The 26,515-nt window shown below is 51.1% G+C and overlaps 10 protein-coding genes across 10 annotated transcripts; 5 read left to right on the plus strand and 5 right to left on the minus strand.

Moving 5' to 3' along the window:
* Positions 1-201: 201 nt before the first annotated feature.
* LRP88_00656 (uncharacterized protein) lies at positions 202-1,921 on the minus strand (the record flags this gene model as incomplete). The annotated part of the gene is made up of 2 exons (XM_083237362.1): positions 202-1,071; positions 1,124-1,921. The coding sequence occupies 2 exons, from the start codon at positions 1,919-1,921 to the stop codon at positions 202-204; spliced, it is 1,668 nt and encodes a 555-aa protein (XP_083105867.1).
* A 521-nt stretch (positions 1,922-2,442) lies between these two features.
* On the minus strand, positions 2,443-3,567 carry LRP88_00657 (uncharacterized protein; the record flags this gene model as incomplete). The annotated part of the gene is made up of 2 exons (XM_083237363.1): positions 2,443-2,570; positions 2,619-3,567. 2 exons carry the CDS (start codon positions 3,565-3,567, stop codon positions 2,443-2,445), a joined length of 1,077 nt encoding a protein of 358 aa, XP_083105868.1.
* A 442-nt stretch (positions 3,568-4,009) lies between these two features.
* LRP88_00658 (uncharacterized protein) lies at positions 4,010-5,977 on the minus strand (the record flags this gene model as incomplete). The annotated part of the gene is made up of 5 exons (XM_083237364.1): positions 4,010-4,103; positions 4,157-4,866; positions 4,915-5,166; positions 5,217-5,713; positions 5,767-5,977. 5 exons carry the CDS (start codon positions 5,975-5,977, stop codon positions 4,010-4,012), a joined length of 1,764 nt encoding a protein of 587 aa, XP_083105869.1.
* Positions 5,978-6,729: 752 nt separating this feature from the next.
* On the plus strand, positions 6,730-8,321 carry LRP88_00659 (aldehyde dehydrogenase domain-containing protein; the record flags this gene model as incomplete). Its single annotated transcript, XM_083237365.1, has 3 exons — positions 6,730-6,780; positions 6,839-6,908; positions 6,973-8,321. 3 exons carry the CDS (start codon positions 6,730-6,732, stop codon positions 8,319-8,321), a joined length of 1,470 nt encoding a protein of 489 aa, XP_083105870.1.
* A 329-nt stretch (positions 8,322-8,650) lies between these two features.
* LRP88_00660 (uncharacterized protein) lies at positions 8,651-10,143 on the minus strand (the record flags this gene model as incomplete). Its single annotated transcript, XM_083237366.1, has 4 exons — positions 8,651-8,906; positions 8,967-9,449; positions 9,501-9,613; positions 9,673-10,143. 4 exons carry the CDS (start codon positions 10,141-10,143, stop codon positions 8,651-8,653), a joined length of 1,323 nt encoding a protein of 440 aa, XP_083105871.1.
* Positions 10,144-10,490: 347 nt separating this feature from the next.
* Positions 10,491-11,605, plus strand: LRP88_00661 (uncharacterized protein; the record flags this gene model as incomplete). Its single annotated transcript, XM_083237367.1, has 2 exons — positions 10,491-10,575; positions 10,635-11,605. The coding sequence occupies 2 exons, from the start codon at positions 10,491-10,493 to the stop codon at positions 11,603-11,605; spliced, it is 1,056 nt and encodes a 351-aa protein (XP_083105872.1).
* Positions 11,606-12,322: 717 nt separating this feature from the next.
* LRP88_00662 (general substrate transporter) lies at positions 12,323-14,148 on the plus strand (the record flags this gene model as incomplete). The annotated part of the gene is made up of 6 exons (XM_083237368.1): positions 12,323-12,463; positions 12,537-12,890; positions 12,942-13,323; positions 13,380-13,648; positions 13,699-13,968; positions 14,029-14,148. The coding sequence occupies 6 exons, from the start codon at positions 12,323-12,325 to the stop codon at positions 14,146-14,148; spliced, it is 1,536 nt and encodes a 511-aa protein (XP_083105873.1).
* A 149-nt stretch (positions 14,149-14,297) lies between these two features.
* Positions 14,298-15,604, minus strand: LRP88_00663 (uncharacterized protein; the record flags this gene model as incomplete). The annotated part of the gene is made up of 4 exons (XM_083237369.1): positions 14,298-14,703; positions 14,753-14,793; positions 14,850-15,214; positions 15,394-15,604. 4 exons carry the CDS (start codon positions 15,602-15,604, stop codon positions 14,298-14,300), a joined length of 1,023 nt encoding a protein of 340 aa, XP_083105874.1.
* Positions 15,605-20,217: 4,613 nt separating this feature from the next.
* On the plus strand, positions 20,218-24,842 carry LRP88_00664 (uncharacterized protein; the record flags this gene model as incomplete). Its single annotated transcript, XM_083237370.1, has 11 exons — positions 20,218-20,358; positions 20,407-20,523; positions 20,575-21,551; positions 21,603-22,072; positions 22,120-22,195; positions 22,251-22,521; positions 22,572-23,167; positions 23,218-23,659; positions 23,713-23,994; positions 24,050-24,461; positions 24,517-24,842. The coding sequence occupies 11 exons, from the start codon at positions 20,218-20,220 to the stop codon at positions 24,840-24,842; spliced, it is 4,110 nt and encodes a 1,369-aa protein (XP_083105875.1).
* A 358-nt stretch (positions 24,843-25,200) lies between these two features.
* On the plus strand, positions 25,201-26,322 carry LRP88_00665 (phytanoyl-CoA dioxygenase family protein; the record flags this gene model as incomplete). Its single annotated transcript, XM_083237371.1, has 3 exons — positions 25,201-26,091; positions 26,142-26,234; positions 26,284-26,322. The coding sequence occupies 3 exons, from the start codon at positions 25,201-25,203 to the stop codon at positions 26,320-26,322; spliced, it is 1,023 nt and encodes a 340-aa protein (XP_083105876.1).
* Positions 26,323-26,515: the final 193 nt, after the last annotated feature.

The raw sequence follows: 26,515 nt of genomic DNA on the forward strand, positions 1-26,515 counted from the left end.
TATCTCACCGATGAAATATTCTCACTTGAGCAGAAATACATTAGGTAATTCACCGCAGGGTTAGTATTAGGCTATTGGTGCAACGCAATGAAGGTGCTTTTGGGGTGCCTAGCTGCGCTTTGAAACCGCTTGTCGATATTACCGAGTCGGGTATCAAAGATGGGGGTATGTGAATAGGAAATTATTGTAACACAAAACGTCTTATCTATCCTTAGGAAAGGTTCCCTGTCGCTCGACTGGATCTCTCCAAACTGCACCTGATACGCGTGCCTGAAGTGTTAACCTATCCTGTTCAGCCACTGTGTTTGGATCCTTCCGCACAAGTCCCATTGCTATAAGAAAGAAACACGTCGCCTGTAAAGCAAGAATGATCCCAAGGGCGATAGTTATGAAAACCAGAGCTATAGGAAGGCGGGCGACCTGAACGGCTCTGCGAGTGCTCTCCTCCTCATTCTGCAGAGGCTCGAATATGCCGGCAAGATAAGCCACGGCCATCTCACTGACAGACACGGACACAGTGGACGCTAGTTCGGACGCGTTGCGAGAGGTGACGGCGGCCAGACGAAGACTCTCGTAGAGTTGGTTCTGTGCAAAGTTAAGCGCGAGGGGATCAGCTACGACATATGCGAGAGCGTCGTCAGCCATGGTCGCTATGAGTGTCTCGGGGAGGACAGTTCCATTTTTGACAGAATACGTGACGTTGTAGACGTTGACACTGCAGTCAAGAAGGATCGAGATGGCACCGTTAACCATCTTGACCACCTCGGAATCGCTCGACAGGTGCGTCTCAGTCTTATCGACGACACTCCAGATCCAGTAGTTGAAAGGGTTGGGAGTTCTGCCGGGTCCTAGAATCACATTCCCAGCCCACGCTTTAGCGACGGAAAGAGAGTCGTCGCCGGAGCTCTCGTCAGGGGGGCAGGAATGCACGACCCCAGTGTCGCTATTCCTGCTGAGTCGTAGCCTACACTCTTTCCCTTTTGAGCTGCATCGTGTGCTGACACCAAGGGTCTTGGCTGAGTAGTCGAGTGCTCCGTTGATGTCCTTGGGCGCTAGCAATGCGACTTGGTTCTGTACAAAGCGTTAGAAGTTGCACTATTCGCACTGCATCATGGAAACCCACCTGACTGTCGTAAAGAACTTGATTCAAGCTGGACGCATTGTTGACAGTCCGGATATTCTCAGTCGAGTTGGTGAGAACGAATCCACCAGTAACAGGTTCTACTCCACAGGAGTAAGACACACCGTTTGACATGCCCTTCGTATCCAGACAACCGTCTGGTAGGACCCTTCCGAAGTGCTGCATGGGGGCTTGAACCGGAGTGATGATGTCATGCGTCTCCATAGAGGCGAGGGCAGCTAAAAGGGTAACAAGCCCTGCAAACAAGAGGTGCGAAAATGCAACCACTGAGAGAATTGAATTCGTCAAGGTGAGGTATTCCCCGAGCTCGCTTCGCGGTCCACCTGGAAAGTGTCGTAATAACCCTGGACCTCTGATTGAAGACTCAGTCGGCTTGCAAGCATGCCAGAGAGCCATCAAGGCAGTCATAGGACTAGCGAAGAAAAGATGCGAAGTAATGATGCCTTGCTCATCTGAAACCATCGACACCCCGTGGTTCTGAAAGCGGGCCACGCTCGCACGGTAGCCAACCCAGTAAGCGCAGAGCTTCATGATGTGACCAATGTTCCATGGCGCGACGAGAGCAGCTACCTGAAGCGGTACCAAGAGACGCGTCGCTTCGTATAGCACTAGGATGTACTGGCTGTTTGTATCCACAGAGTTTGATCCGAGTAGGGCGATGAACGTCACAACAGTAACGACTAGCGGCACAATAGAGAAGAGCCATAGCCGTCTAATGCCCGAGTAGGCTCGCTGTAGGTCATCGCCAGATGAGTCTTGTTGATGGCCCAAATTGTTCATCATCGTCGTTTTATCGTGTCGTGCGGCCGAGGCTATGGGTGGCCAACGTAAATTCGACGTCGCTGTCGAGGAGAAATACTCGCCCCTTAAATTGAAGGACTGGATCACCCACAATATCTCACCATTCTCAGATCAGCCATTTTGCCGCATTCGAGGTGTGATTAAGAATCAATAGTTAAAGCCATGTTTTGTCTGATTCGTGACATGTCCTCAGCCTGCTTCGCCAAGATGCTTGTACTGGTCTAGAACGGCTGGGCAAATAGCCGACCTCAGCTGAAAGTGAACTTTGCCCCAATCAAAAGATTTGTCTCGCAGAGCCAAACTCAATCAATAGTCAACAGTGTGGCAAATACCAAATGAGGATGGCGTCCAGTTGCAGCCTCACAGCCTGATCTGAACGTCAGGTTTGAGACCAGCTCACTATTTCACAAGGAGAAATGGTGCAAGTAATAATAGATCAGGAGCAGATATGAGATTCACAAACGGGAAATCGAGGTTACATCTATTCGTTGCTCTGGGTACTATGGTTCAAGTGGGAGCTTAAACAGCTTGATTGCATTGGACCTGCCCACAGCCTGCTTTTGGTCCTCGGGGAGTTCTGCACCCTTCCACCAGTCTTGGGCTTCTTCGATTGTGTCATATGGGTAATCTGCCACTATTATTAGAAGGCTGCTCTTCATAGAGCTCAGGGACGTACCGATTGAAAACATGCATCTGTCAACTCCTAGCTGCTCAACACAGAACTTCATCACGTCGGTGGAAAAGTTGCCCGAGGTGGTGATGGAGACGTTGTGCTTCAGATAGTAGCTGTAGTCATGCTTCGATGGCCTCGTGGCCTTCTTGACGGGCTTATTGTACCAATGATCAGCTCGCCAGAGGTTGAATGGGATCCTGGTATAAGCGTAAGCAGAGTAGATGTCTCCAGAGTAAGTAAGAACATACCCTTCTCCCATGTGCCCAATCACCACTTGTACTCGAGGAAACTGATCAAAGATTCCGCTCGAACACAATGCGTAGATGTGGAAGCTAAGGTCCAGGTGAAACTGAACAGCTGCTCCAAGAATCTGCTTTCTGGGTCCAAATTTCCCGTCTGGCTGTAGTTCCGCATCGATTGGATATCGGGGGTGCAGATAAACCGGCACGCCCAGCTCCTCAACAGCTTTCCAAAAAGGAAGATACTCTGGAGTATCGTAGTACTTCTTCACACTTGAATCAGGCCCTGCGCTCTGGAAGTCGTTGATCAAGGCGCCAAACATTCCCAACTCTTTGACGGCTCGCTTGAGTTCGGCCGCTGCTTCAGAGGCATCATGCATAGAAAGCGCAGCCAATGCTCCAAATCGCTTGGGGTTTTCTGCGACTTGTCTTGCCAACCAGTCGTTGGACCTCACAGCAAGATTCGATGCTTTCACGGGGTCTGACTCTCCCTGGCAGCCTGGAGACGTGAGCGAAAGCAACATGTAGTCGACGCCGTTGGCATCCATCGCCTTCAGACGTTCATCATGAATATCTGCCAGCTTTCTGGTGAGAGCATGGTGCTGAGTTTGTCCTTTTTGGTTGGGGGCGTAAATGTTGGCGGTTTGTGAGAGCCATTCCAGGTCTTCGGGATTAACAACTGCCTCTTCGATGGCTACTGTTCCTTTTGCCATTGTTTCGGTGAATAGAGTGAGTAAATTGGGAGGTTTGTGATGGAATTGGATGGAAGGATAGACAGGCAGACGGACTAGAAGTGCTCGGATGTCGCTGAGTTGCTCATTTCTCTATAAGCTTACAAACGTAAATGTCAACCATCGGTAGATGTGACCTCCTGTCTGGGAATAGTGCCCATAATGCCAAGGGTATCGGATCGATGATTCCGATGGATTCTGCCGATACCGAGAGGGGGGAACCAATATTGAAACGGGAGACTGGCCTTGGGTCAAGCCTCGGCTCTGAAGAGCATGGCACTAGGATATCATGAACTGGCTAGGCAGGGCTTCGACAACAAAGTTCCGATTAAGGATACATTGGCTTGTTCTACAACTCTAATTTACATGTTGTGACTATCGGCTGCATCACATAGAGAAATCCACCTCGGGTAATCAACCTCTCTTATGTCCCTGGTACAAAGCTACAATCAACCGTGCTATCAACTACAGAAAGCATCTCGTCCAAATTCGGAATGTGAAAGTCTGGGAAGAATGTCCTATCAATGTGTTAGTTTATGTCAGCACTGTGTAATGTTACCAGTGCACTTACGGCTCGCCCTGTTGAGCAAAATCCAAGAATATGAGGCCAGCAGGTTGATCGTCGACCAAATTCAGCCCCGGTTCACTGCTCAGAACGCCAAATTCCCGTAGCTGAGCTATCACCTCTGGAAGCAACATTTTTGTCCAAAAGACCTGTTCCATACTCTGTAGAGTGTGAAGACACGTCTCGACATTTCTCATGTGTATAGAAGGGTCTGATAGCTTCAGTCCAAGCAGAAAGACCTGCATGTCCTCGAGAATTGACCCACAATCGAGAAGGACTAAGCTGGATAGCAAGCCTCGCTCTCCGAGGAAGAGAATCATCTCTAGTGATTTTTGCGCTGCATCCAGGCATCTGGCACTGAAATCTTGAAACGACTTCTGCTTTGGGCTCTGCCCTATGTTGTCCTCTTTCAGAGCGCTGTAGAGAAGGAACGGCCGGGTGGCATAGATCATGGCACTCCAATATCGGAGGTGCAAAACTGCAACTGAGCGCACATGGAACCTAGCAACTTGGTTGGGGTGGCGGAGGTGGAACGGGATCTCAGAGTACCAGTTCTCGAGGTCTGAAACCGCCTTGGAGACGGCGCTTATTGAGATGGGCGCCGATTTTGCTGTTGGTTTTTGATAGAGAAGCCTTGTGAGACCTCGCCGAAGATGAGCTAGTTGACACGAAGTTTCGAGATAGTCGTGTGGCATACTAGATCCCGGGCCCAGAAGCTACCTCAGTTAGAATGGCACATGAAGAGAAAGGACGAAAGAGTATACCTGTTCACATGGAGACTTGGGCAGGTTCGGAACGATGCTTTGATCAATGGCCGGTGGGTTCCCGTAACAAAGCGAGGTGTCTAGATCGAGGATGTACAGAGTAGAGAAGAGTCTCAAGTCGATTTGTTCTTGCAAGTCAACGCGAGAGCTCTCATCTCTAACATGCCATCCAAGTGTGAAGGCTACCCTGGCAGCGGCACCGATGTACACATATGCCGTGCTTCCAAACATGGAGCACGAAAGTGCAAGGCCCTAGTTTCGTCAGTCGATGCCAATGAGGGCAAGCCTCGGATGAATCTTACGAGGAGACAGAGTGCCCGAACGCTATCCGAGTCGGCATCATCGAACAATGCAGGAACCACAGCCTTGGCCAAGGTGAGATACGTGACCGAAGGCCTCATAGCCGTATCCGACCACTCCTTCTGCATCTCACTTTCGCACGTAATAGCAAGTATCGAGTACAAGCTGCATAGCGCAGCGGGAGTCGCAGCCGTAGCATCGCCAGCATATATCCGATCGAGGGTGGCGTGCAGCTGCTCAGCCGAGAAGAGCCAGTACACGGCATGCACCTCACGGAAGAACCGAGCTATGCAGTTGTTGCAGAGCTCTCTGTGGGGTAGGTTGACCTGACGAGGAGTACGCTTCACTCCTAGCGACGACTCCGGTAGTGGGGGAGGGATGGAGGGTGAGGCTGTGAGGGGGGCAATGATGTCACTATTTGGAGTATTCGGCTGACGAGGCTGTTTGATGGATCGGACTGCAGAGTGAAAGAGGTATGACGAGCTTGGTCCAACATGTCCTGGCTAGTTGTCAGCATCGTCAACCGATATGCAGCAGGGATCGTGTACTTACTCTGAACACCTTTCGAGTCGACTCTTACCCGTCCAACTTCTTGATAAAGCTCAGAGATCTCGTTTGTAATGTCCGAGCTCTCATTCACACTCTCTGGTGCGGTTGATTGAGGACTGACGATGGGATAACTGGGGGTGATGCCATCGCTTGCTGAGGGTGTAATTGGATTATCCAAGGCGCTGTTTTCCAACGACTGCACAAATGCTTTCAAATTGGGAAGATTGAGTTCAGTGTTGGGCAAGAAATGCTCAAGAATCTGTGTCATATAGCGAAATTCTTCTTCAGAAACGCGGTAGTATGGACGCTGTCGTCGCCGCGATGGGTCCAAATGACAGGGAGCCGAGATGCTGGCACAAAATTGACAGGGTCCAGGAACTGCATGACATGTTAGGATCCTCGCTCAGATCAAATCGTGAAGCAATTGTGAGACAAACCTGGATCAACGCACTTCACGTGTCATTGTTGGTCAGCCTGTCGTCCTCTCACATGTTAACACATATTTGGCCTCACCTTTGTTTTCCTCGCCTTGCACCTGTCGCAGCTCATGGCCGCCCGGCGTTTAGTCCTGCGCTCACTGGTCTCTTGAGGTGTCGACATGTTCGAATAAGCTGCACCAAACCGACGTCCATGGATGGGAAGAGCGTCCTCCATCAACCCTCATGAATCTGAAGCCTTACCCGTCTCCTCCCCAGATTCCCTCGGCCCGTATCCAACTGCCGCGCTCTTGGTTTCACTGCATTCCCCCGCAAATTGAAGCGGGGGTGGCGGCATCATGGATCTTAGATCCGTTGCCGTCTTTGGCTTAAGCCATGTCACATGAATTGCCGAACACCTCAACATACATAACTAACGAGTAATAATGGCGCTGGAAATCCGGGGTGGCTCCTCCATTATCTCATTAGCCAGCGTTTTCTCTGCCTCTCATCGCTTCGTTTCCCCAGGATCATATCATCAACCGACACAATGCCAGCGCCACTAACGGTCAACACCCCCAAGATGCTCATCGATGGCAAAGTACGTGCATGAGTCGTTCCAGCCAGTGAGACACACGTTATTGACACCTCTTGACCAGTTGGTTGGGGCCTCAGACGGAGCCACTTTTCCCCTCTTCAACCCGGCTACCGGTACCCAGACTGCGGAGGGTAAGACACCACCATCTTGGCATTGCCCACTGGACTCGCTGCTAACGCTAGCCTGCGTCGATAGTTCCTGAAGCAACCGAGCAAGATGTCAACACGGCTGTCGCTGCCGCGAACCGCGCATTCCCCGCCTGGTCGGCTCTCGATCCGTCCAAACGTGGCGCATGCCTGAAGAAGTTGGCCGCTTTGATCAGGGAGCACAATGATGAGCTCGCTCTTCTCGAGGCCCAGTCTATGGGTCGCCCTGTCGACGACTACTTTGAAGGCTTTGCCGCAGCTGGCAATTTTGACCACTATGCTGAGGCCTGGTCTCAAGTTCAGGGCACCGCCTCGCTGAACACGCCGGGATATGTCACGATGACGCTACGTCAGCCGTATGGAGTTGTCGCTGCTATTATTCCCTGGAATGTGCCTGTGCTGTTCTTCTCCAGCAAGACTGCACCCGCTCTCATTACCGGCAATACGGTCGTGCTCAAGACGAGCGAGAAGGCTCCTCTTGCTGCGGCCAAGGTCGCCGAGCTAGTCCATAAGGCCGGTTTTCCTCCGGGTGTCTTCAACATTATCCATGGCCACGGCCTGCCTTCTGGCGCTGCACTTGCTGCGCATATGGATGTTAGAGCTCTGAGCTTCACTGGCTCAGGCCGCACTGGACGCCTCATCCAGGAAACAGCTGCTAAGACGAACTTGAAGAAGGTCATTCTTGAGCTTGGCGGCAAGTCTCCCGTCATTGTTTTCGAAGACGCAGACCTTGAGTTGGCCGTCAAAGACACAATGCGCAGTGTTCAGTTCAACAGCGGACAGGTTTGCATGGCCAACTCACGGGTCTATGTTCAAGATAGCATTGCGGACAAGTTCATCGCGGCTTGCAAACAAAACCTTGCAGCTGTCAAGGCAGGCGACCCAACAAAGCGTGGTACTGTCCACGGTCCTCAGGCCGACAAGATTCAGTATAACAACGTTCTCAAGTTCATTGAGGAGGGCAAGAAGTCTGGTACCCTTGCCCTTGGAGGAAATGGCAACCTTGATAGCACTGGAGGTTTCTTCATTGAGCCAACCATCTTCATCAACACGCCCGAGAACGCAAAGATCATGAAGGAGGAGGTCTTTGGTCCTGTCGTCAACATCAACGTTATCAAGACAGAAGAAGAGGCAATTCGCAAGGCCAATGATACAGAGTTCGGCCTGTACGCTGCAGTCTACACCAAGGACATTGACCGCGCCATGAGAGTGTCCAAGGAACTCAACTCTGGTTATGTTGGAATCAACTGTACCAGTCCCAGCACTGCGAGGGATCTGCCTTTTGGAGGATACAAGGCGTCGGGTCAGGGGAGAGAGGGTTGGCAGCATAGCCTTGATAACTTCTTGGAGACCAAGAGTATCATGATGAAGGTCGGGGCGAGCGATTCCAAGTTGTGAGAGGAGGTTCAGACAGAACAAGTTTCTAATGAAGCCATGCACAAGACATTCTGCCCATCATTGATCCAGTGACTTCCATTCTCCAGACGACAACCAGCCATACAAAATGTATAGACACGGTTTCAATTGCTCAACCAGTCCCTTCTCTTCTCACGTAAACAGAGAGTTCTAGGTATAGCGGCAAGGGGCATGGGTTTTAAGTCAATACTTTGTCTCATGACTTCCTTCTTTCGCAAACAGGGCGCTGGATATAGAAAGAAAGACGTTCATTTATTGATGCAATGCTAAATCTGATGCTGAATGAAACTACAAAATGCTCTCTGCCCATCTCAGTTTACTACCGTAGCCTTGGCTACCCCTTGATCCAAGAAAGTCTCGGCTTTGTCTGCAACTGGACGTGTCTGCTCCTCAAGAACGCTATCAAAATTCTCCTCTGCATACTTCTCAGCGTCAAACCCATGGATCCAATCTTCTCTGGGAAAGCCAATGCTGGAAGGGTTTTCCTTGACCTTGGCCCAGTCTGTCTTGTGCCACAGATCGCGCGTTGACTCGCCAGTCTTTTGAACGGCTCTCACACGATCGTATCTACAAGTACTTGTTAGCTCTGTCTTGGGAGTTTCTTTCAACAGGTTGGGCTCGTCTTACCTCAAGCCTTGGTGCGTTCGCAGAGCACCGGGGACATTTCCCTTGCCGGCACGTTTCAAGCAGACTGCAATTGTCACTCCATCCTCCATCGCCTGAGTTGCACCTTGAGCACTCGTTGGCAAAAATGGGTGAGCTGCATCGCCGAGAAGAGCAATGCGGCCCTTCTTGCTGATCCAAGTTGGTAAGGGATCGCGATAGACCAGCTTCCAGTCGACAACAGACGGCGTCTTCTCGACAATGGCTCGACAGGTCGGGTCCCAGTCCTTCAGCACCTCCAAAACCTCTTCAACCTTGCCAGGGAATGACCATGACTCGTCAATGTCGTGATCGTCCTTGTGTGTCAAGACCCAACAGCAGTCCTTGCCGCCCTTAAGCGTGGAGAAGAGGAAGTGGCAATCCTTTCCGACCCAACCGTTGAAGGTATCACCATTCTCACAGAACTCCTTTGTCCTTGGGTCCTTGATCATGTCCTTGTTTGAGAACCTGTAGTTCACCGATCAGCATGAATTCTTTCATGGGACATCAAGGTCTTACCATGCTCTCCATACTGCGTAGCCGCTGCTCTTGGGCTTGTCGAAATACCCCAGAACAAGCTCCCTGGCCTTTGAGCGGACACCATCGGCTCCAATCACGACGTCGCCAAGAATCTGAATCATCTGTGAGTAAGCCGCCTTCAGGGGTCAGATCCACAGGCTATCCAGCTCACCTTCTTGCCACCCTTGAGCACAATTCCAGCGCCCGCCTCGGTCTCAAAGTATTCGCTCACCCGCTGACCAAGGTGAATAGGAATACCGAGTTCGTCGCGGGCGTAGTTGAAGATGACCTCATGCAGTTCACCTCTGTGACCGTTCAACACGGGCGCATCAGGGCTGGGAGGCGCTCTCTTCTGGTGATAGACAACCTCCCCGGTGTCGTACTTGTGAATTCTGAAGCCGTACTCCTGAATGTCGATGCAAAGGGGACGGAGTTTTTCCACAATTTGTCCGTCGGACCATCGGTAAAAGATCCTTCCGGCATTGGCGCCAAAAGAGATGATATCCCCAAGAACCTTGAGTTCAGGGAAAGATTCATAGATCTCAACATCATGACCTTGTCGATGGCATTCAATGGCAGCTGTCAAACCGCCAAATCCAGCACCGACAATGATGACCTTGATCCCCGACTTTGTTGAGGACATTGTTGTGATGAGTTGATCGAGTATGGTTGGATAAGACCCTGGCTGGTACAGAACCTTGCTTGCTGAGAACTGATATTAAAGCCAATAAATGCAATCTACATAATCTCGATTGCTCAAGGATTCGGGTATCAATTTCCTCTATTGCCGAGGGGGCGTTTTCGGCGTCTGTCAAATTCCCCTCACTTCGGAACCATCGCGCCGATGGAGGCTGGCTTCTTGGCAACTCCACGACATTGCCGAGGATCATAGTGCGAAGGGAGGGGACTTGGCATGATTTATTGGTCAATTAATAGATAGGGGTCTTGCTTTGAGGTGCATTATCTCGTACAGCGCAGACACGTCACATCATGACCTCCAACTCTCAGTTTGACAACAAGACCACTGGCACGGAAGTAGCCGCAGCCTTTGGCGATGAGATTCGCGGAAAGAATGGTGAGTCCGTCTGGCTTCAGCAAGAGTTCATTCTTCTCACAGCTTTCGATGATTTGTAGTCGTCATCACTGGTGTCAGTCCTTCCAGTATTGGTGCTTCTACCGCCCTGGCAATAGCATCACAGGCTCCAACCACGCTAGTCTTGGCCTCTCGCACCCAGTCCAAATTGGAAGCTGTGGCTGCTGAGATCAAGGAAAAGCATCCAGCAGTTCCAGTCAAAATCATTCTTCTAGATCTCTCGTCAATTGAGTCAATCAAGACAGCGGCTGCTGAGATTGGCGGTGCCTTGGATCACATCGACCTCTTGATCAACAACGCTGGACTCAACCTCCAAACACGAAATGCGGTCACAACTCCTGGCGGTATCAAGGTCGATCAGCAACTCTTCACAAATCACGTTGGTCCATTCCTGCTCACAGAACTCCTCCTCCCAAAGATCATCAGCGCCGCATCAAAGGGTCCAAAGGGAAGTGTTCGCATTGTCAACGTCAGCAGCCACGGTCATCGCTTGTCTCCAATCCGCTTCAGCGACTACGCATTTGAGAAAGACCTCTACAATGGGGTTCCGGAAGAGGAGAGACCCCCAACTGCCGTTATCCCAGGGTTTCTCCAAGCCAAGGACGGTTACCCCGGGTTCATTGGTTATCGACAGAGCAAGGCAGCCAACGTGCTTCACTCTGTGGAGCTAACAAGGCGGCTCCAAAAGGCTGGAGCCAACGTGTCGGCACTATCGGTGCATCCTGGAACCATTGACACGGGTCTGACCCGCAGTCTAGACACCGAGGGGCGAGGGACCATGGGGGGAACAGCGCCAGGGGGTGTCTGGAAGACGATGGATCAGGGAGCCGCAACAACTCTTGTCGCTGCTTTTGATCCGAAGCTCACAGAGGGATGGACAAAGCCGTACTGGTACTTGGCTGACTGCCAGCCAGCTGATGAGAAGTTGGCCGCCCATGCCCATGATTCTAAGGCGGCAGAGAAGCTATGGAGCGAGACGGAGAAGATGCTAGATATCAAGTCTATAGTTTGAGGTTACCCTAAATTCTTATGAAGCTTCAATAGATGTTCTATTTCTTTGGGATCCAATGTTTTCCTATTATCTCATCAAGTTTTATGACATACGTATCGTAGATTCTACCGCTCATACAGGGACGTGAATCAGGCCACTTCACAGATCTATACAGGATGTTCTCGAGATCCGAAGTAACATTTTTTGCTTTTGCGAAACCCTGAGGGTCACGAATGCCTGTAGACTCATAATTGCGGTGAACCGTCAACCAACAAATCCGCCAAGCGAAGCGAGACCCCCCTTGCCCCAGATCCAAGATCCGTCTCCATCCCCCCGGTGGCGTTCCAAGATAAACACGCGCGTATAATCCATGCCCTCTCGGTAAAAAATTGCTTAGAAATGTCAAGAACCCCATATGGCTGAGACCTCGTGACGTGCCAAGTTCCTTGTCTCTGACTCCGTTGCCATCGGATCAATGGTCCCTAGCGTGGCCAGCCTCCTCCTGCACCCCGCACGTCGGGTAACACTCGAAATCTGCCTTTTTTCATCTCTGAGCGAGATGAGTTGGTCTTTTCTCCACTTCCCCACGGGGTATTGCATGCCCCGGGAATGCTTGCGTTGGACACGGTCCCCTCGTCTTGAGATGGAGTATGTAAGGAACGTGCTCCGCAGATCCTTGACCCTTCAGTCCTCAGCATCATCAACTTCATCAAAGAACAATACATTGAACTCGTTGCAATGTCGGATCCCTCTAAGGATACCATCCGGGCGCACTGGAAGTGCTTCGTCGCTTGCGGCATCATCGTCCTGTCCCCCTTCCAGTATGGGCTTGACTTTGGCTTGATCGGTGGCCTGCAGGCCATGCCTGGGTTCCTCAAGGTCAGTGATATCAAATCTATCATGCCTATTACCTTAGAGAAGATCCCATGATACTGACAGACCATATTTGCAGATCTATGGCTACCGAGCACCAGAAACCGCGATCGGATGGAACATCTCAACTACTCGACAACAACTCATCTCATCCTTGATGACCCTTGGTGCTTTCATCAGCTCCAGTCTTGCTGGCTTCGCCGCTGCCAAGCTTGGTAGAAGGATGTGCCTCTGGATCGCATGTCTCCTCTGTGCAGTTGCCAACATCATCATGATGACTACAACCCACATTGTCCCCCTCTATATCGGCCGTCTTCTCATCGGTCTGGCCAACGGTTACTTCATGACCTTCTCTCAGCTCTACATTCAAGAGACTAGCCCAGCCAAGTACCGAGGTCTCTTCCTCAGTATCTTCCAGTTCTGCACCTCGTTTGTCAGTACTCTCTGCTTTAGAGTCATGATATCGATACTAACTACTTCATAGGGCACCCTCATTGGTACCATCATCGACTGGGCAACTGCGAAGCGACCCGATAGATCCGCCTACCTCATCCCTCTTGCAATCATCTACGTCGTGCCCGCGTTCCTTTTCGTCGCCATGATCTTCATCCCCGAGTCCCCTCGATGGCTCATCCTTCAAGGCCGCTACGACGATGGTCTCAAGTCACTCAAGTGGCTCAGGCCCAAGAATGCCGATGTCGACAAGGAGCTTAACGAGATTCGAGACGCTATCAATAAGGAACAAGAGACCGCTAGCGGTGTTGGTATCTTGGACATGTTCAACAACCCCGTCGACAGACGACGAACTCTGCTGTCCATTGGAGCTGTGCTCTTGCAAGCCGCCTCTGGGTCAATGTTCATCATTGGTAGGTATTCGAAGCCGATATCCAACACTCAGGGGCAGAATTGACCATCTTGGCAGCTTACAAGGCCTACTTCTTCGCCATGGCCAAGGTCGACGATCCTTTCGCCATGAGCAACGTCCTCAGCATGGCCGGTCTCATTGCCATTATTGCAAACTCCTTCATCGTCGTTCGATACGGACGTCGTCGTGTTCTCCTCATCAACGGACTCGTCATCTCGGGTTGCTTCCAGCTTATCATCGCCGTCACATATGACAAGAACCCTGGCAGCCACGTTACAGGCCGTGTTTTGGTCGCCCTTTCGTGCTTGTACATGATGGCTTACAATGTAAGACCTCTTCCAGTGATAGATTGCACGCCTCTAACTAGTGTTTTTAGGGAATGATTGCCTCTTACTCTTGGCTTGTTGCGGGAGAGATGCCCTCTCAGCGCCTCCGCAGCTATACATTTGGCGTTGCTGCCGCTATCGGCTTCCTTGGTGCATGGCTCATCACCTTCACTGCCCCCTACTTTATCAACCCAAGCTCCTTGAACTGGGGTCCACGATATGGCTACATCTGGTTCCCCTCATGCATTGTTTCCGCCATCTGGGTCTTCTTTTTCCTGCCCGAGGTCAAGGGCCGCACCCTGGAGGAGATCGACGCCATGGTAAGCGCTTGTCCCATCCGCATTCGACGATCAGCTCAGTAAGCTAACACAATTCTCCAGTTCAACAAGAAGCTTCCTGCGAGGCACTTCCGAACCCACAAGCTCGAGGGCGAAGCCGGAGGTGAGGCCCAGGGCAAGTCAAGCGTCGAAGTCGAGGTCCACGAGGCCGAAAAGGTTTGAGGTCACATCTCACAGGTTGGGGACCAACTTGGGGAAATTTGACATCAATTAATGTTTATTGGAGCCACCTGCATGGCAATTTGGGATTCTATTAGTTCTATGAGTAGTAGTTATCCTTCTTTCGAGCACTTTATCCTTAAAACCAGTGATTAGTAGTGCAGTTTTCTTGTGGAACTTGTCCTGCTATGTGAATCGTCATCCTCCCTGATGTCGACAGGAGAGCTAGCAACTGTAGTGTGCGTGGTTTTGATAATGCCACCGTCGGTTGCTCTACCTCGGATCTCCATCTCAATGTCGCTGTCCTGGTCACCAGCCTCGATTTGTGTTGTGTTGCCTTGCCTAAATGTCCCTTGGGCCCCTGATAGGCCATTTGAGAACTTGACCTTGGTCGTTCCTCCAGCGGTTTTGGACTTGTCCCCTGTTGAGGAGTGTCGGTAGTAGATATCGTCGGAGCCGTGTCGTCCGGTAGACCGCACAATCTTTGTGATCAGCTCGGCCATCTTCATCTCGATCTGAAGTTTAAGAAGGTAACAGACGGGGTGGAATGATAAGTACCTAGTGTCTATTAGATCTAACTCCAGCGAAATAATAAGCGTCAACTTACACCAAGCTACTCTTCATGGACATGAGGCCAACCAAGACAACCTGGAGGGCGATGTCAGAGTCAACCATTGAGGAGGAGTACATCGATAATGACTTACATCCAATGACAGAGATACAAAGATAAGAACCAAGTTCATGCGGTACAGAGGCGTGTACTTAGTCAGGCCATTCTCAATTAGTCGTGACCGAACAAGGTATATAAAGTAGCCGTTCAACGCCCCATCGACCAGGGCAAAGATGACCTTCTCGCAGCGGTCCCAAATCTCGTTGAGGTGTACCCACGTGTCGTTGATCTGGAGTCGCGCCGGCATCCAAATGATAAAGACGCTGATGTTGATTGTCAATATGATACCAAAGACAAACCACTTGAGCTTCGTGGCTTGCCCAGGTACCACCATGAGTAGGCCAAGACGGTTGAGGATGATTTGGAGAAGGAATTGGACTTGCAATGCCCAGAACAAGGCTAAGAAGGTTAGATGGGCACCAAAAACACAGGTCAAGAGACATACCGACGCAGAAGTAGAAGCCGAAGCTATGGCTGATGTCAGTGGAAGAAAGGAGGAAAGATCAATACAGCATCAACTTGCCTTGGGTCTATGTATTGTCGTTGAAACCCCCAAGCCAGAGCGCCAAGCACCATACTGCTTAACCACACGGCCCACACCATGGCCACATATGCCGTAGGCCGTCGAGCACGCTTCCATGACCGCCAGCTCTGCTTGCCAGCCTTACCCGCCGAAAAGACTGCAACGCCAAGAGAGAAGCCCCAGAAGATGCTGGCAGTATTCATGTCGACCTCGCCGGGAACCTCCCGGACATAAGAGTCCGGGATCAGATATCCGTACTTGCCCATCGTTCGTTGGTGGATAAACGAAAAGTGGACGAGAACGGGAATGCGAGAGGGTCAAGCTTCAGCAAGAAAGAACCGGAGGGGAGAAAAGCAAAGTTAAGTTATTGTCTCGGCCCCCTTCAAAGCACGGGACTCTCTGGCATCCAGAGTCAAAAGCTTGGCACGGTGAGTTTGAGCAGGGGAATGAGATCAATGTCATGCTCGACGGCTGGCGCATCATCCAGCCGGCAGATGCTGGCGATGCAACACAACTCGCATGGGATGGCGTCGTCGCGTGGCATATCCTGCAAGGGTCGGGTACAAAGCCGAGCTATTCACGACCAGCGAATTCAGGGCGGAATCGCCTCGCCGTTACGCTTCGGGTAAGATCGAGGGACGTCTCAGCTCGATGCCAACGACAAGTCGTCACCCCGCTGAAGCAGTAGATCATCCCGTTTGGGCCATGATCGCCCAATACGACACGCTACACCATGGGCACCCTAGGTCTAGTCTACGGGGAAAATTCCTGGGGTCTCGGCAAGGATTCTAATCAAAAGGAAAACTGGACCGTGGCGCTGGGCCAGTGACAAACCAGGCTAGGGGACTCGCTGCTAAAGAATTCTGATCTGCGGGCCATTACGAAAGAGTCAAGGCGTAACCTATCAGGCCCCCAAGCCTTTCACTCCAGGTGAGATGAGCTGTCCGAGCGCAGAGGCACGACTGACTCAGTGACAACCTCCAACGAGATCTGGGGCGTTGTACCATGTCGACCCGAGTGCATGATCTGAGCTAGACAGCGCCAACAGACATGCGCCATTGAAAGGATCTGCGCTATCCCGAGTCGTGGTTGGTTGATTCAATGAGCTACCGCAAGGTCCCTTCGCTTTCAGCCTAGCTCACAACGTCCGCTAGACGCGCTGCCCAGGGACGTTTTAACGCAGGGGCAGAGCCAAGCAAAACACACCGAAGTGCTTGGACTTTGCGGGAGCTATTAAGAAGCGCTGACACCGAGATCTCGCCGTTTCGGCCGCTCCTGATTCCCGTTTGTAATGATTACGCGAGGAAAATAGTAGATGCCAGGTCTCTTGACACAGAGACCGTCAATGCTAGTCTTAAACTGCCACGCGGTTTGGCAGGCTATTGAAGCTAAGGATCCAGGGCAAATGTAGACAGAGGAAAACTTGAGGCTGCTCCTTCCGTCTCCTGCTTAGTTATACTCCAGAAGGAGGATTGAAAACGTAGATCCTGTGTGTTTCTTCATACGCTCATACTCTTGGGGTCAGGTGGTCTACTCAGCTACTGACAGCTTGACGGGGGGTTCCTTGCCATGCAACCCTACCAAGACTCCTCCTTCCATCATCAGTGCCCATCATTTCAGAGTTTTGTTGCTTGTTACATGTTGTGTTTAAAATAAACCAAGCACACTCACTCAGCATTGACGGAAGAGGGGATGTGACTACGGGTGGTAAGCTGGCCATTTTGTAGCAGAAGCACCACGCTTCTCAAGGTAGAAGCCTAACGGCGCCAAAATCTTGCTTGAAACACTGACCTAGCATGGCAGATTTGCTAGTTTGAGCTGACAATAAGAGCCGCCGCCACGTGGTTCACTAGAGCCTCCTCATACAGTCATGCACATGCCAACCTCGGTCCACACAAGCTCGTACCCCCCAACGTTGATATTCCTCCCACATCAAAGATAAAGTTCAGGCATATGTCAATCACAATCAATAGCAAAGCCTCCTTTCCCTATTCGATTATCATCATGACTCGACAAGCAGATACAATGCCACCTCAGTGTGCTCCGTTCAGGGTCTTCGGGATTCGGGAAGTCACATGTATGCCGGAGAAGAGGGAAGTAACAGCAACCCCTCCTGTTAAAATCGTTGCAGATAGCGCGATTTCCATTCATTCAATACTCGAATAAGTAGTAAAGTAGGAAGCTCCCCTGTGTGACAGTGTCAACATCACATCGCTATCCAACGCTGTCTAGGGTTCAACCCCCTGTGGAGGGAACCCCGCAAAATCGTCATTCCCCAGACTGGAATCGTTTGTCTACCATGCAAGAAAGGGACCCATGCTATCAGCAGAAGGTTAGACATGATAGTAGTGCGGAGGTCGCTCCGATCGTTGGTTGATGCGGAGGTATTCCCGCATTGTTCATTGTGCCTCTAAATATTTTCCTAGACCAGCCCAACTTGAGCCTCTCGGGCTGGAGTTGCGATGCTATCGTTGGCAAATGTAGATGAAACAAAGGACGACCGAGAGTGTAAACCGCTACAGATATTCGCAACAGTCCCTTCGAGCCTTTGATGACTCTGCGCGTTAAAAGTAGGCATTTGACAACCCGAAGGGAAACTCCATTCAGCTAGTCAAAATAGAAGGTGACAGCCTGGGCCAGAAGCGCATATTACTCACACTGGTAAAGTCGATCATTTCGTATATGAAAATGGTATGTCTAAACTCATAGTCATTTACCCCAGACATCAAGTCATTGTCTTCCGCATTCAGAGTTCAGCGAGGCAGTCTAGACATTCCATCTCAGGTCCCTGATCGACAGGCTCAAGATTTCAATGCATTTATCCTGGGGTGTTCAACATTTCACCTTTTAGGTTCGGGCTTTCGGTTTGTGCAGGAGTGCCATTTGATACTTGATCCGTCTTCGTACTTGCCGTTACCGGGGGCGGTAGGAGCTATCACGTCGAGTCTACCCTCCACTATTTTCTTCTTCCTCGAATAATATGCTAGGTCGGTCAGAATTTAGAGCGATACACATTTCTCTAGCTTCATAAGCCTTAACATGCAAGAGGACACGCGATTCTCTCTCAATTCAGTACCTTAGGACTATGTACCGGCCGCTTTACGTTGTTTCATAGCAGTAAGGTTTGGTTCCGTTCTGTACTAACAACTGAATTCGTTCGTACTCTACCCGATGCCTTGCTTCGGTGACGTGTCACAATGATCAACAACAATGTCTCGGCTTGTTTTCGAATTCTCCCAAATGAAATGTAAGCGAGCTTCGAGTCCCCACCTCAGCAGCAATACGCTTCACTGATCTTCGGACTTCTCTTCTTTTACGGAGTAGAGATAAAATAGCCATGGTTGTGTTGGTCTCGGAGTCCATATCGGCATCAAAACATGGAACTTGTTGCCTTGATAGGGATTCTCTTCCTTGACGGATAAACACGACCCGGTCTTCCGTATCATGTCAATCAATACCGTGTTGAGAATCATTTTTGTTACTGATTTGAGTCTTCTTGCCTTACCGCTCTTTTCGCATCAGCACGGCTGACTTCCTGGCCTCGCTTAAGCAACGGACAGATCCGAATGAAACATCCAGAATATACTCATCAAAAAGTCGCTTGCCTTGGACCATGAATCCGGTTTCAAGTGGATGAACAAACAGAAAATAATTGAGCGCCTTTATACTTCTTACAGGCAGGTATTGAGGCTGGTTTAAGTGTATCTTAGTGTATACACATAACTATGCAAGTAATAAATATTCCGTGTTGGTATGGTGATGACGGAACAATTAGCGAGGTGGATTTTATTACTAGGTTACTTTTCTATGAGTGATGTTAAACCTCGTCAGTGAATCATGACAACTATGGTGGATAGACCCATGTTTTCAGCTCTCTAAAAACTCGATCATTTTCATGATATGATGTGCCTTGGTGGGTGTCAACTGCTCTCAATGTCTCGGAGCTCGAAATTGCTTAGTCTCGGGTAGGCTGACTGTTTAGGTGGAGATGCCTGCACAATTTGCACTATGCATTTATGAAATCACATCTTATCTTGATTGCCCTCCGGCCCTTATCTCCAACACCCATACCCGAGGCAACGCGCGTTGAGGCAGCCAAGAGTGTGCCATCTGCTGATTTCTCCAATGCAAAGCAAAGACGCAAAATCTAGACTATTGAACCTAGCAGCCCAGATCGCCAGCAATAGCGCTCCCTCCCGCATTACCGAGCGGAAGCTCCCGCTAACTGTCAATTGTGGGAGTTTCGATAGCTCCCTGGAAGCTGCATGAGGCGCGTCCCATTGCAGCTCAGCTGAGTCCCAGCGTCAACGTCCCGCCCAGTAATATGGCCTACAACCTGCAGCTCTAGCCCTACATGCTTGCTTTCTTCCCCGCTGCGGAAACGCCGGCTGATAGCTGAAATGCCCGCTACTGGGGAAAAAGTCTGCCAATGCGAGGCCGAGGTCGAAAAGGTCTGTCTGGGGTGAGCCCTCAACGACGGCCTGGCCCAATCGTTTTCGAGACATTGAAAATGGGGACTCGTCCACAACTGGGTTTGGGCTGAGCTGAATTGCCCAGTAGGGAACACCATGCTGACAATCCCGTCCAGATAGGCATGGCTCTCCCTGCATGACGACGCAGAGCATACGGTGTTGCGGGTCGAGTAAGATGGCTTCTCCGCTGAAAGTCTCGATACGGCAGTGACTGAAGCTTGACGCGCAGTAGCCAAGAGCTGAAGAGGCCGCTAGTAAATTGGCGAATGACAGTTGAGGCATATCAAGATTTTGACTTGGAGCCAGCGGAAGTTGAATTCTATTTAACCACCCATTTCGCGCCCTCGAGGTTGTCTCGTCTGTTTTCTGCATCATAGAGTGTTACCGGCTCTTCTAAGTTGCCCAAAATGTCTATGGATTCTCAGCGCCCTCTGCAGAATGGCCATGCCAGGTCAGAGTCTGACAGGGCAGACGAGATTGCCAAGTTAAATGAGCAACTCACCAGTGCCATGTACCTGTCTGGTTTTCATGGCGATGCCCTCATTGGAGTAAGTCATGTTGGAACAATCTTGAGCTAGGATGCTAATCCATCACAGGATAAGCAAAAGCTGAGCGTCGGCATCCTGAATGACCTCAAGCGCATCTTTACATTCGACAATGCACCAGACATTATCGACATCATCGTCAAGCTCTTGACAGGGCGGCGCGTAGACGTGAGTACCTCTCTTTCACTCGTAACTAGTACCTGTGCTAATTAGAGATAGATGAAAACCGGAGCCAAGCTCGTTGCATCCATGTCAAATGACAGCAAGCTACGAGGAAAGCTCATCGAGGGTTCAGTCAAGACCAAATACGAGCGAATGCTGCACCCACCTTTGACCTATCTTGGCTCCGCATTCAAGTACAGAACAGCCGATGGCAAGTTCAACAGCGCTCTGAACCCTCAGCTTGGTCAAGCTGGTGCCCCCTACGCCAAGACGGTTCCCTCCAAGACACATCCCTTGGGAGCTTTGCCGGATCCCGCAGATCTCTTTGATCGCCTGATGGCTAGAGATGAGGGAGGCCGCAACAGTGGCTCTGGTCTGTCTAGTATGCTCATCTACCACGCCACTATCATCATCCACGACATCTTCCGCACAAATGATAGCGACAAGAACATCTCAGATACGTCCTCGTACCTGGATCTCTCACCCTTGTACGGCTTCACCGATGAGATGCAGCGCAAGGTTCGTGACGATAAGTACAAGCTTGGTCTTCTCAAGCCCGATACTTTTGCCGAGGACAGACTTCTTCGACAGCCTCCTGGAGTGTGTATCTACCTGGTCATGTACAACCGGTACCACAACTACGTCGCTACTCAGCTTCGCCGCATCAACGAGAATGGGCGGTTCTCGGTGCCACACAAGTTTGAGGCGGCCCCTCTCGCGGGCTGTGCCAAGGAGTACGCCAAGGGTGAGCATGCGCCGACCAATGCGGATCTGACCAAGTATACGGAAGCTTGGAAGAAGCAAAAGTCTTCTGAAGAGAAGAAAAAGTCTCCCGAGGACAAGGACAAGTCTTCTGAGCCTGAAGAGAAGACTAAAGACGCTATTGAGTTTGAGAGGCTGACCAAGGTGCTTCGCAACAAGCTCGACGCTGCTCTCGGCGTCGCCCAGGCGGAGCAGACTCTTGATGCCTGGACCAAGGCTCATACAGATGCTTGGAACAAGCTTGACGATGACCTATTCCACACTGCCCGATTGTAAGTTCACATCCCGCCCTTCTGCTCACTCTGATTGCTGACACTAGATAGAATCACTTGCGGCATGTACATCCAGATCTCGATCCATGACTACCTCCGCGCACTCATGGGTTTCCACAACTACAACACCAACTTCACTCTGGACCCTCGCCTGGACATGAAGGACCACAAGAACGTGTCTCGCGGCCTGGGCAACCAAGTCACAGTCGAGTTCAACCTGCTCTATCGATTCCACTGCGCCATCTCTCTCAAGGACGAGAAGTACGCCGAGGATTTCATGCAGCAGTACTTTGGCAAGGACGGGTCATGGAACGCAAAGGATCTCTCCCTCAAAGAGTTCATGGAGGAGATGGGCAAGGCTCGAGCCAGGGATGCGGGGATCCCACCTAAGGAGCCATGGGAGGAGACCTTTGGTCTTCCTCTGACCGAGGAGTTGTGCTTCAAGCGAAACAAGGTTACTGGACTGTTCAACGACCAACAGATGATTGACGAGCTGACAAAGGCGATGGATGATCCTATCTGTGAGTATGCAGCTTTACATCACTGAGTCTTAGCTAACCCATTATAGCCAACTTTGGTCCCAGGAACGTCCCCAAGTGCCTGAAGGCTGTCGAGATCCTCGGCATCTTGCAAGCTCGCAAATGGTAAGCCTCGAGCACCAAGCGACTGGTATATCTATTACTGACTTGTCAACTATAGGGAAATCGGCACACTCAACGACTTCCGTGACTTCTTTGGCATGGAACGCCACAAGACCTTTGAGTCTATCACTCGCCACAAGGACGTTCAGGACGCTCTGAGGGATTTGTATGACCACCCCGACAAGGTGGAACTCTATCCAGGTGTCTTCTGCGAGTCTGACGGCAATATGGGCGCCGACCCTGGGCCGAGCGATGTCGACTCGGCCTTGTGGGCGGCCATCTTCTCGGATGCCATCACTCTGGTTCGATCTGACCGCTTCTACACTGTCGTAAGTCTAGTCCCTAGCTCATACTTTTGTCACTCTACTCACCAAACCAGGACTGGAATACCAACTCGTTGACCAACTGGGGCATGAAGGAGGTCACTCCCGACAACGACGTGCTCAAGAGCTCCATGTTCCACCGCCTGCTCCAGCGCGCATTCCCCGAGTGGTACCCTTACAACTCGATCCGCTTCTTCCACCCCTTCTACACGGCTCAGAAGAATGCCGAGCTCGCCAAGCAGCAGGGCTTTGCCGACGAGTTTGACATGCAGGTCAAGACTAAGGCGACCAACTGGTTGGGAAAGCCCACTGCGTTCGAGTACGATACCTCCGACTCAAACCCCAGGCGCCCTTCGAAGCCTGTTTATCTGTACAAGAAGTCAGAGATCAAGCAGATTCTGGAAGACCGTTCGGATAACATTGTTCACCCAGCCCGTCTTAGGCTGAAGGACTTCCCGGACGAGATCGCTGCTGTGCTGAAGCCTGGTCAAGGAGCCAGCGATAAGGATACAGTCTCAACGAACAATGCCACACCTTCTGATCATGAGGCGATTGTCGGGTACCTGGTTGATCTAATGAGAGACATCATCAAGCGCGAGTTCATCATCATGGACAAGAGCAAGGGAGTGTATCAGCTTGATGTCGTCCGAGAGTGAGTTCCACCCAACCGCATCAACATTAGACCATGCTAACTGCATCCAGTTTCGCCATCCCCGTCGTCACCCGTTATGTCTCCGACTTCCTCGGCTTTGGCCATCTCGTCCGGAGCGACAAGAACGACAAAGCCCCGTACTCTGAAAACGAGGTCTACCAACACATCACCAACTGCCAAGTCTTCCTGTCCTACAACAGCGACGAGACCAAGCTTCTCAAGAGACGCAAGGCCTTCAAGGACTCCATGACCTTCCTCCTCAACCTGACCAAGCAAGGCAACATTTGCAGCGCGGCTCGCTGGCCCCCTACGCGCTGGATCCGCAATGGACTGGGATTCATTGCATCCTGTGGTAAATCCGGGCCAAACCCCATGGAGGCTCTCGGGTTCAAGGTCGCTCAAGAGGTTCTCAAGAATGAGAAGAACGCTGGCAGAGCTGCTGCTATCCTTCTCCTGACCGGTCTTGACAGCGCCTACAACACTGTTCTTGCAGTAAGTAACCCTCCGTGATCATTCTTCAACAAGGGACTAACACCGAGTGACAGTTTACCTCCGTGATGGACACATTCCTCCGAGAACTCTATGACGGCAAGCCAAGGCCCGGCTCTGAGGCGAAGCATCCGCGATGCGACTGGCTGGACATCCAGGATGTGGCTTTTGACGACAGCAAAGATGCTCATGACTTGGTCAAGAAGATCGTGCTCAAGGCGCAGAAGGCCAGCGTCAAGTTGCCAATCATCCGCAAGGCGACCGAGCCCTTCACATACAAGCGCGCGGATGGTAAATTGGAGACCATCGCCACCGACTCGACTGTTGTCTGCGACATTGTAAGACAGCCAACCCGAATTTCTTGTTCCTTTACTAACATGAGTTAAAAAATAGAACAGGGCAGAGAAGGCCGACAAATCTGGCGGCGATGACGAAACGAACTACCTTTCTTACTGCTCAAGCTTCTCCGAGGCATTCTACATCAAGTATCACCCCAAGCACGTTGCTGCTCTCAGTCTCGTCACCATGGTCAAGGTTCTCGCACAGCTCAAGAACTTGCGACGCGGCCATGATACACAGGGCATGAACAAGAAGATCAACGTCGACGCATCTTCAGAGGGCTACTCTAACTACATGGCTCCCATGCGCATGTCGGAGATCCAGATGAAGGTCGAAAAGATGGAGGATGGTGCTTCCGAGGAGGAAAAGAAGGAGCTTTCTAGGCTTTTCAATGAACGGCCTATGAGGCCTGCCATGTCCACTTACCTAACGGCTGAGTGGGATGAGATGCTCCCCTTCCCGACCAGTAAGCCCCCTTGAATGCAAGCAGAAGCAACGAAAAGACACTAATATCTCGACAGCATGGAAACTCCGCTTCAACGGCTACGGAGTCTCAGACTACAGCAACGACGACTGGGCCGTGCTGAGAGTCTACAAGCTCCGAGATGATATCCAGCCCATGTACCAGCCCAAGGGCCCCAGCGACGTAGGCGGCTCCTTCGCCACTCCCGTGTGCGTCTGCGAAATCGCAGGAAAGCAATGCCACTGCAACGACAAGGACAAGAAGGAGAAGAAGGATGCAGAGGACCACGAGGACGGAGACTGCAAGAAGGTTGATCCGTCGGCTCCCCCTTGTGACCACCTCAACATCCACAAGCCGGCAACCTCGGGATGCAAGCTGGCTTGAAGAAGTTTCTTTTGAGGCGTCACGAGCCTCCACTGATGACGAGGAACCCTCTCCATGTGAAATCGACGGCAAGTCATAGGCTCGGTCCACGAGTTCAGCCTCCACGTTTTCTCCACTGGAGATCTCGCCCCCTCCAAGTTGCGGGGTGATTGAGTTGTGGCTTTTGTGTGGAGACTACTGTATCGGGCAAAGGTCGCCGCGGAGTTGTTTGCTGTTCTGCGATGAAGCCATGGTTGATAAATGTATAAATGATATCTCAGTTCTGCTGTAATGTAGCCATCAATCAAGTTTCTCACAACACACTCGACTTCATCTTTGAGCGACTGTATTTTTCCCTTTTTCGCTGTACAATTTCATCATGCCTCACGCACAAACCACTACCAAGACACCCACCATTGACAATGTCGAGTTGTACGTCAATGATGGGCTACTAGCTCCCAATGAAGCCACCAAGCTTCGCGTTTCCTATCCCAATGAGCCTCTCGAGGAGCTCTACCAACGCTACATCACAGAAGGCTATGTCTTTGTGAAAGGTCTCCTACCACGAGAGGACGTCCTTGCCGCCCGTGAAGCCTACTTCACATCCATGGCACCCAGTGGAGTTCTTAAGCCCGGCACAAAGACCGTTGATGGTATCTTTGACGACTCTGCCGACCCAGCCGATTATCCCGGAATCGGAGCTGGCAGCTTCAAGAACTCACGCCCAGGCGAGACAAACAAGGCTGAGATTTTTGTTGATGCAGCACTCAAGGCGCACACTGAGCCTTGGTACTCTGGATCCGAGGATGGAAGCGTGCGAGGATTTTGCAACCATCCTGCCTTGAAAGACTTTGTCGCCCGCCTCACCGGTTGGGGAGATGCAACTCTGGCAGTTCGCCGCACGTTGTTGCGCAACAACACGCCTGGTAACAAGGCAATTGGTGTACATTATGATCAGTCCTTCATGCGCTACGGCGAGCCTACAGCTATGACGGCCTGGGTTCCTATGGGCGATGTCAAGGTCGACGGCGGCGGCCTGATCTACCTTGAAGGGGGCGACAAGCTGGGTGCAGACATCGAGGAGGACTTTGCCCGCAAGGCAAAAGCTGCTGGAATGAACGACGAAGAGATGCGAAACGCCTTCAACTCCAACATGATGAGCACTGGCTTCTTGTCCGAGGGACCTGCCGACTTTGGCAGGACCTATGGGAAGAAGTGGCTGGTCAGCGAGTACGAGGCCGGAGATGTCGTTTTCCACACTCCTCACATGGTGAGTTGATCAACACACGTGGAACGGACAAGCGCTCATAAAATGACTAGATTCATGCCTCTACTATCAACCACGACCCCAGCGGCCGCATCAGACTTGGTACAGATCTGCGATTCGTCAACTCGAAACGCCCTTGGGACACAGTAAGTCAAATCAGGCAATGATTAGGGGACCAAGCTAACATGTTGAAAGCGATGGAACAAGGACTATGAGTTTGGTGACGGGCTGTAAGCTCTTTGATGAAAACTTAAACATCTCCGGAATATCCTGGAGAGTTCAGCAGGTGCAGTCGTGCGCCACGGTTATGCATAGCGTCAAGATCGAATAGAAGAGTACACTTTTGGTATTTGTTATCTTACAAGGGCTTCATCTCTTCTCAAAATTGTCCATTTCTTCCCACTCTTTCTCCAATGTGGCGATCAAT

Source organism: Fusarium phalaenopsidis (assembly GCF_050370095.1).
Source record: "Fusarium phalaenopsidis strain FUZ10S chromosome Unknown contig_32278, whole genome shotgun sequence".
Classification (NCBI taxonomy): Eukaryota; Fungi; Ascomycota; class Sordariomycetes; order Hypocreales; family Nectriaceae; genus Fusarium; species Fusarium phalaenopsidis.